This window comes from Monopterus albus, unplaced genomic scaffold, assembly GCF_001952655.1.
Source record: "Monopterus albus unplaced genomic scaffold, M_albus_1.0 scaffold147.1, whole genome shotgun sequence".
Lineage (NCBI taxonomy): Eukaryota > Metazoa > Chordata > Actinopteri > Synbranchiformes > Synbranchidae > Monopterus > Monopterus albus.
Window position 1 is genome coordinate 1,170,537 of NW_018128027.1, and position 8,793 is coordinate 1,179,329.

General features: G+C 40.0%; 2 protein-coding genes across 3 annotated transcripts; one reads left to right on the plus strand and one right to left on the minus strand.

Annotated features, from left to right (window-relative positions):
* The first annotated feature begins 360 nt into the window (after positions 1-360).
* On the plus strand, positions 361-1,139 carry LOC109968356 (interferon alpha-inducible protein 27-like protein 2A). Its single transcript, XM_020614569.1, has 4 exons — positions 361-405; positions 536-568; positions 725-886; positions 1,054-1,139. Exons 1-4 carry the CDS (start codon positions 396-398, stop codon positions 1,137-1,139), a joined length of 291 nt encoding a protein of 96 aa, XP_020470225.1. The 5' UTR covers positions 361-395.
* Positions 1,117-8,787, minus strand: LOC109968368 (cytosolic 5'-nucleotidase 1A-like). 2 transcript variants are annotated; one of them, XM_020614588.1, is made up of 6 exons: positions 8,470-8,787; positions 7,549-7,716; positions 7,191-7,320; positions 5,038-5,160; positions 4,689-4,873; positions 1,117-4,580 (listed from the first exon to the last, which is right to left on the minus strand). In XM_020614588.1, exons 1-6 carry the CDS (start codon positions 8,602-8,604, stop codon positions 4,209-4,211), a joined length of 1,113 nt encoding a protein of 370 aa, XP_020470244.1. In that variant the 5' UTR covers positions 8,605-8,787; the 3' UTR covers positions 1,117-4,208. The 2 variants fall into 2 exon arrangements, with proteins under 2 accessions (XP_020470244.1, XP_020470242.1); XM_020614586.1 differs by having other exon boundaries at positions 5,038-5,163.
* Between the last annotated feature and the right edge of the window lie 6 nt (positions 8,788-8,793).

The following is an 8,793-nucleotide window of genomic DNA, read 5'->3' on the forward strand; positions in this document are numbered from 1 at the left end:
GTTAATTCTTGCCTGTGACCCTTTGAATAAACCAGCACGGTTATATTTTATATATATATACAAGTGGTCTGAGTCGTCCCTCTGAGTTCCTGGTTTGAAAGAACCGAACGTGGCTTTATAATAGAATAGAGCCTATAATATGTGTCAGTGACTTACAGATGAACTATGTCCTGAGTGAAGGAGCTACCAGAACTAAACAGGCTTAGCAGCTCTCCTCCCTCTTCTGTTGTTCCATTTATGATGATGACTATTCATCTGAAATATTTGCGGACTAAGTTTCGTTTCTCTAGAAACAGATCTGACGCTGATAGAGGCTTTTTTCGCTACGTAACCAAGTCACGTGACAAGCATCAATATAAACCCCGTCTGGATTCAGGATTCTCATTTTGTAAACAATGGGATTATGTAAGTACAGCTGTTACTTTAACAATAATAATAATACATTTCTTTGTTAATGCTTGCCTCCATTTTAATGGTGATACACAACAGTAAATGTCTTTACTGAACGATGTTAACTTTTGTCTGTCTGTTTCAGTGACAGCTGCAGTTGTTGCGACGGTAGGAGCAGGTCAGATATTTAAAATACCCGTTTTCTTTATGAAAAAGGTCCATTAAACGTGCCATATCCATTCAACAACATTTAATATACATTTAGCATCCATTTTAAAGCCCCATGTCCATTTAGTACAGTAAACAAGCTTGTCTCTGCTCCTGTCTGTTCAAGGGGGGGCGGTGGTCGCTGCTCCTCTTGTCCTCGGGGCTGTAGGTTTCACCGCAGCTGGGGTAGCAGCAAGCTCCTACGCTGCAGCCATGATGTCGTCTGCTGCAATTGCTAACGGAGGAGGAGTAGCTGCAGGAAGTCTGGTGGCTATTTTGCAGTCCGCAGGTAAATGCCATAAGCTTTGCTGTGGTGATAATCAATTCTTGCGATCCGATCAGCCAGATACTTACAGGAGACAGGAGACAGGTCACAAGCCAGGCTTTCTGACGTCCCCGTGCTGGATGAAGTCTGTTTATGTTCTGGGCGTTCACAACCGTGTCATCTCTCTGCAGGCATGGCTGGTCTGTCTGCAGCCGCCGCTGGAACTGTGGGCGGGGGTGGGGGCACAAGAGGGTTTAATAATCTGAGGAGAAGCTGAATATCATGAAATGATCATATATTGGCTTAAGACAGTTGTATTTACGCTTTGCACTACTTGCTAAATGTTGCCATCTTGTATCAGTGAAGCAACAACTCACTGCGCATTTAGCTGAAGTCTGAGGGCAACTGATATAATTATCTGGCGTTACACATTTATATCTGAATAGTCCGACTTTCAAGTGAAGCCGGAATCCATAATAAAATGTATTTGAAAAGTGTTTACTGCATCAGTGTCATTTTTAAAATCTATTTATATGAATAACTGATAATAAGAGGGGTTAACCGCCATGTGTGTCATAACACAAGTACAAATTTCCAAGCAAAAACATTGATTATTGCACTTTATTTATTGGCGCAAGATGTGCAATATACTTTAATTTAGCATGCTAATGGTAGTCACATTATATTGTTTGCTCTTATCTTGTGTTTCAGCAATAGGCAATGAGAGAACTGAACAGCATGTTTACTTTTTCAAATCAGTGTAAACACCTTTAATTTGGAAAAGCCAATAGACAACTAGACAGGTTCTATTAGTTTGTCACACATGATCCACCTTAGCTGTGTTGTTATCCATGTGCAGTAGCTGCAGTTGCCCAGGCTCCTATTGCTCTGGGCACCACAGGTTTCACCTCAGCTGGAATACCATACACACACTCACTCCTACAGGCAATTTAGAGTAGTCAACCAACCTAAGATGTATGTCTTTGGCATGTGGAGAGAACTCACGAAGGCACAGGGAGAACCTTCTTACTGACCCATAGTTTTATGAAGTAATAAACCACTATACACTGATGGCTTTCTGTACCTAACTGGATGTGCTTGTTATTTACTCCCAGTTGGGACATCGCTGCTGCACAGTGAGGTGAATCATGCAATGTACTCCACGTCAGCCTTGCAAATACCTAAGGGCAGGTACTTGGTTACCATGGTAGGACAATAGCATTAGGTCACCAGCAAGAGTCATGGCTCGGAAACTGAAACTTATAAGTAACTAATGTAAATGCAAACAACAACAATTTAGATCTCCTTCAAATCAGCATGCAGAAATCTAAAAGATCATTATTACATCTCTGAACACATTGACAAGTTCAGTTTACTTTCAATTTATTGTCCTTTTGTAAATTATTTTGTGTGGCAATTGTTTAAAAAAAAGTATGTGAAAATAAATGTGTGATCAAACTGAGGCATTTAGTAACCATTTAGGACAGATTAATGTCGTGAAACTGTCCACATATCATTTAGTTATGACATTTGACTACTGCAAAATGAATCACACAGTCACAAATTTGAATAAATCACTGCTTTTTGCCAGATGTTGAATCAGTTAATGGCAGTTTGAAAAATTACTTGAATTCATGTTGGTCTCTGTCTTCCCTGATGTGAAGAGGAAGAATACTATCTCATCTCATTTTGTTCACTCACTGGTCTCTGTGAAGTAAAACCTTTCATACTCTTGCTCTTTTTCTAATTTGTGATTAAGATTAAAACTCTTTCAGTTCAGTGAATAATAACCCATTTGTGTTTTTAGACAAGAAGCATTTTTTTGTACACAGTCATTTTTAGTAAGTCTTGACACAACTTGGTTGCATAACAGTGCACATACAAATGATTAACATTTGGTCTAGATTTCCCCAGATTTCTGTGCAGCTTTGGTCTCAATACGAGCTTGCTACATAATCATACACAGCACAGGATAACAATAACACTACACTTAAATGGCATAATGAGACCGATGGGAAGGCAACAACACTGTTGGGAGACACTGAGCTCTGGGCATTTAAAAGACAAGCAGCAGAATTTAAAATAACTCACAATAAATATTTAATATGTTACAATGTATTTTCACTGTCTTTACTGTTAAGGTGAAATATTAAATAAATTAAGCAAAATATTTAGATTTTACCAGTATGCTTACTGTGCAATCTTAAAATACATTCATACGCTGATCAAACAACCACATGTACGACATATCAACAAGAGACAAGACTGACCAAAAAAACAAAAATCCATTAAACAGTCAGAAGGCTCCAGTTTTAAAAACTCTTAAACACATAGACAAGCAGTAAAGTGATACAGTTGTATAAATCCAAATGAATATTGTGCATAAAATGGCTGATTGCATGTCTTTAGTTGTGCAGCACAGGTTAGCGCATGCAGGCTGCATTCAGACTTTCACTTTGTGCTGTTTCCTCACTAACCTGGCCTGTAAATAAATACTGTTTTGAGTTACTAATGTCTAAATATTTCTAATATTTAGTTATTTAATTTTAAATATATTTTATTTTGATAGGCATCTTGTCTTTCAAAAGGATTATATAATGTTTACAAATGTGGGTTAAAAATATACAGATAAAGGAAGTAACACAGGAGGTTGCTTGTTTGGGAGTTGAACTGTAAATAGAAATGTTTGCAGACACAACAGCACTGAGTACCACCTTATAATAAGGCAATATTTAGAAAAGATTTGTAATGTGTAACTAATGGCATAATTAATTAATTTACCAGAGTAATTATATGCCATTATAAGCCATCAGTAAAACAAATTTAGGGTCATCTGATATGAATAATGTGTCCATCCTCTTTTTTTAGTCCAGCTATAAAGCCATAATATGGATGATGGCCTTCATCCTATGCAGCATTTTTCCATAAGGTCGTACAGGTCAAAGGATTTTTTTATCATCAATTACTGGCCTCTAACTGATCTGTGAAGTTTCAAATTTATTTACTGATGATTAATAAAGCCATTAGTTACAACTGTTTATAAAGGGATCCTCATTAGAAAGTTATACTTTTTGTGATAATGTAAAATCCAGTGGATGAAATAGATCAGTGACTGGACCAAAATGTTATAAAATCTTTATTAACTGATTAATGTTATGACTTCATATTAGTATATTATATACTATTCATATTGAATCCAGTGACTTATATAAGTTTTTCAACCGATTTTCAGGATCTTTACTCAGGGTTTTACTACATGTCCCAGCAGTCATGACATCCTCAGCTGCTGAATTCCAAAATAAAATGTGTCTTTAGTCTCCTGATCTTCTGCAACATGATGTCTCAGCTACTTGGGTGCTGAAGAAATCTCTTTGTCCTTGATTGCTTTCTTGGTAACTCTCTGAGCTTCGCCATAGGGCACGTGGCATGCCACTGTCCCCATTTCTGCTGCCCCTTCCACATGAAACATCTGGTCATCAAAGAAAATGTGTGGCCTGATCTTCTCCAGCATAGGGCCCTTGGACGCCCCTGCCAGAAAGAGAGCCTCATCAATCTCCAGACCCCATGAGCGCAGAGTTTTTAGGGCTCTGGCACCAGAACTGGCTGCACTGCGAGCCGTCACCAGGTAGGTCCGGATGGGGCAGTCCATGCGCTGGCCTTTGTCATAAAACTTCTTCTGCAGCTTTCCTAACACCTCCAAGAAGCCCTTTAATGGCCCCTGCAGACAACAAGGAGAATACAGCAAGCTCACAGTGTCCATTTGGTGGTTTCAACATTTATATGTGTGGCAGTGTTAATAATAATTGTCACTATCTTTATACCATACATGGTCCAACGGCTTGTTCTCATGGGTCTTCTCATGCTCAAAGAACTTGTCCAGTCCATGAGCCTTGTAAATGCGTTCAGACTCATCAGAGAAGAGGACTGCGTCACCATCGAAGGCCACACGTAGCTGAGTCTCCGACACTTCCTTCATCTTTTCTGGAGTAAACATGATGGCTGCTGCTATACCTGTTCACACACAGTATTTCAGACATGTGGAGCTGTTGTTGAAAATCCGGTGTGTATGAGCACATTTTCCAGAGCTGGTATCAGACACTGTGAGTAACTTTAGCTTCACTGGTCTGATGTTACAGCTTCTCAGTAATGTGTCAGTCCTCTTTCATTGTACTCACCTTCCTCCAGAGCTTCTCGAACCTTGACTGGGTCAGCAGAGAGGTAAAGATTAGTGTGGTAGGCCTTCAAGTACCCAATGGGACTGTTTCCCCCAGTCATACAGAAACGTTCAATGAACAGCTCTGCTGAAAAGAGACATCGAAAACTCAGCGATGCACATAAAGTTAAAGATATGGAAGAGTCCACTGATAATGACACCAAAAGATCATCATCAAAATTATAGTTTTAGGGAAGGATGTTTACCTCTCATGACTTATGGTTTTCATTTTACAATCACTCACACTTGCCTTGCATGCATATTTCTGAATGGCAAGCGAAATGAAAGTTAAGGGCTGTTGTCATAATTCTGATGAAAGCAAGATAGTCAAAAACATCCATCCATCCAACCAATTTCCAAACTGCTTAGTCCCAAACGGGGTCACGGGGGGCTAGAGCCAATCCCAGCCAGCTGCGGGCGAAAGGCAGGGTACACCCTGGACAGGTCGCCAGCCCATCGCAGGGCCAACACACAGACGAACAACCACTCACACACACAAGCACTCCTACGGGCAATTTAGAGACACCAATCAACCTATGCTGCATGTCTTTGGACTGTGGGAGGAAACCGGAGCACCTGGAGAGAACCCACATAAGCACGGGGAGAACATGGAAACTCCGCACAGAAAGGCCCCAGGTTGGCCGGGGCTCAAACCCAGAACCTGCTTGCTGTGAGACAACAGCGCTAACCACCGCGCCACCGTGCTGCCCTAGTCAAAAACATTTGGTGATTAAAGCATAGTTTATAAGAGGAGTTTTGTGCAGCATGTTTTGATTTTGATGTGCTTGCATTGAGCCTGCCTTGCTCTGCATCTTGCTGTGTGCATTCTCAAAAGAAAGAAACTGAAATTAAAGTACTGTACCAGCCTGAGAATGATAAGTGACAACAAGGAATTGAGTTGTAATCTGCTGGCTCGCAGGGCCCCACAAAGGAAATAAACACAATATCTTCAGCTGGAGAGTGAAGCCAAGCAGGAGATTCTTCGATTCCTGTCCAGGTCCTTTTCTCTCTATTTGTCTTTCAACTGACCATCCAGTATAACAAGAACTGTAGTGTGTCAACAATCATCAGCTGTAGCAATTGCTTGAAACTAGGTCAGGAAACAGTAGACATGGTCTTTAAAGGATGATGCTGGTCAGCAGTAATATTGTGTGTATTGTAGTTTTTAGCAAATGTTACTCAAGCAGGAGGAAATCTTTCATTTGTTGGGGGCTATTCTCAGCAGCCGATTAATACACATTTGATCTGCTTACAAGAGCAGATGACATTTGCGCTGATAATTTCTCTAGTCACTCAAAACTAACAGCTATTAACAGGCATAATTTGTGAATAGGTTTCAGTTCATAGCTTCATAAATAGTTCATATCTTAATTGATGTCTGCGGTAAAATATTCTACATTTAAGGTTCATTTGTTTTTCAGAGCTTTTGATGTGGTTTAATAGGGACAGATTCTCTGATTAGAGAGATCCTTAATAACATGTAATAGTTTCTTCATAATAAGACATCATATCTTCAGTTATAAATGTGTATAAGAACAATAAGGGAATAATTTGACATTTTGGGAAATATGCTGGTTTGCTTTCTAGCCACGTTAGATGAGAAGACTGACTGTTTTTTTAATAGTTTACTCATCTGAAAAGACAAGATAATTTTCTCAACCCACAAAGGAGTAACTGTTTAGTTCATCTGAGAAATTCAAAATCACAAATTTTGAAAATGTGTTTTTTTGTTTATTTCTTTGTTTTGTTTACTGAACAGCATAGACACGTTAGTAGCTGTTAATAAATGGAATTTGTAGATACTCTGCAGCCCTATTGCACTTGTCGAACTTTCCATGTGGCAAATGTGTAGGGTTTAAAACTTTCCCCCATGTGGTACAAGCAACAAATGCATTATGGTAGCTAATTGGAGAAAAGCAAAGCTGGACTACATTAGGTTTCACATAGATTTTCCAATTTTTCTACAAATAAGACACTTTAATCATATAAAAAAATCTAAGCACTGTGGCTTTAAAGAAGGAGCTGGAAGGGGGATACAGACTAGACCCAGTGATGTTTCATCACTATGTCTTATTACTACGTTTTTATTGTTCATAATATGTAATAGTAACTCACGGTGATGATTGATGGTATTGATGAGTCTTAGGCCGACATAGGCGTGGTTGTTGGTCATGAGCACAACATCAAACAGCTCTTCACTCTCGGGGTAAAGCTCCCTCAATCGAGTGTTCACAGCTTCCAGAGCCTGGGAACACAGCCAAACACTGATATGAGCCAATAAAGAGACAATACTGTACTGAGGATGGAAGTGTGTGTGAGGCTTGTGTGCATTGGTACTGATTAATCAGCCATCGACCTCCAAAGACACAATCTCACACAAAACCCTGACATGAATCACTCTGCACTGAGTTTGATATCTTGTGTATCTGTATGTGTTTGTGTCTTCACCTATTTCTTCCACATTGTCTCTGACCTTGATGAAGGAGAAGGCAGGTCCAGGGCTGAAAGGCTCAGTTTCATGTTCCACCTGATATTTGATGTATTCTTCCATGCCATGCTGCTTGTAGATCTGCTGCTCCTTCTCCATGTTGAAGAGGACTCGTGATGAAACGACAATGGTTATGGCATTTTCTGGCTTGGGCTGGAGGATGACAGGTTGAAAACGTTTCAGTTTCATGTAGCTTTGGCTTGTTCTGGCTTATTTGAATGAGAGGCACTTGTGTCCTTTTGAGATCAGGTTCAGTGTTGCAACAGCAGTATAAGAATATTGGGAAGACATGAATAAATTTATAAAAGGCTTTAATACCACTGACAGACAACAGTGGGTAAAATGTGTGAGCTGAGGTGTCGGACTAGAAGTGACGTGATATGAAATATTTCCCTCTGCAGGACTGATAGCGCAGGCCCACATACCAGAATGGTTGATACCTGTTAACTCTTTGTAGGCTGAGACAGCAGCACAAAATATATAACACAGTATCTTTATAATAGCTCTTGAACATCCTGAACTTACGCTTCAAGTCATGCAGCACTCACATGTGAAAGTGGAAATAACCATCGTGCTGTTTTAACCATGGCTAAACTCTAATAAATTGGAGAGGTCACTGTGTTGATCTACTCTCATCTGTCATTCAGTATGTAACATCAGTCTCAGCCACTGTGAGATAAGCAGCCTCTAGCCGTGAACACAAATGTGCCTTGGTAGGCTTTAACTAGCAAGTAAGAGCAATATATGTAAGTCGTTTCTAAAGTGCCAAGAAAAAGATTAAATTTGACTTCATAATATGTGCAAAGAATGTCCTGTTTGCTGCCAACAACTCAGGTGCTTGACTAAAACAGCTCACAGAATTGAACCTGTAAGTAGAGCCCTATATTACATTGTAAAGATACTTACTGGTTTAGGTTTTCTGGTTGGGGTGGAGGGCTTCAACCCTGTCCTGGCATCGTCCCAGGGGGCTCGGTTGCTGCTGCCATTTTTGGTCATGTCCTGTCCACTGACAGTCAGAGTTTGACCATTGTTTAGACTCATTTTACCTTTTCTGCTCTCTCAGGAACACAATGAGTCCCCGTATGTCCCCTCACAGCTTTCTTTTCTTGTTTCTCTCTCTTTAGCAGAGTTCCAAATAAGTCCTTAGTCACTCTTGCAGATTCACAGTTTGAATTCGGTATTGGTGCGCTCAGGAGCTGCAGCTGCAGAGGCACTTAACTAAATGCTCTA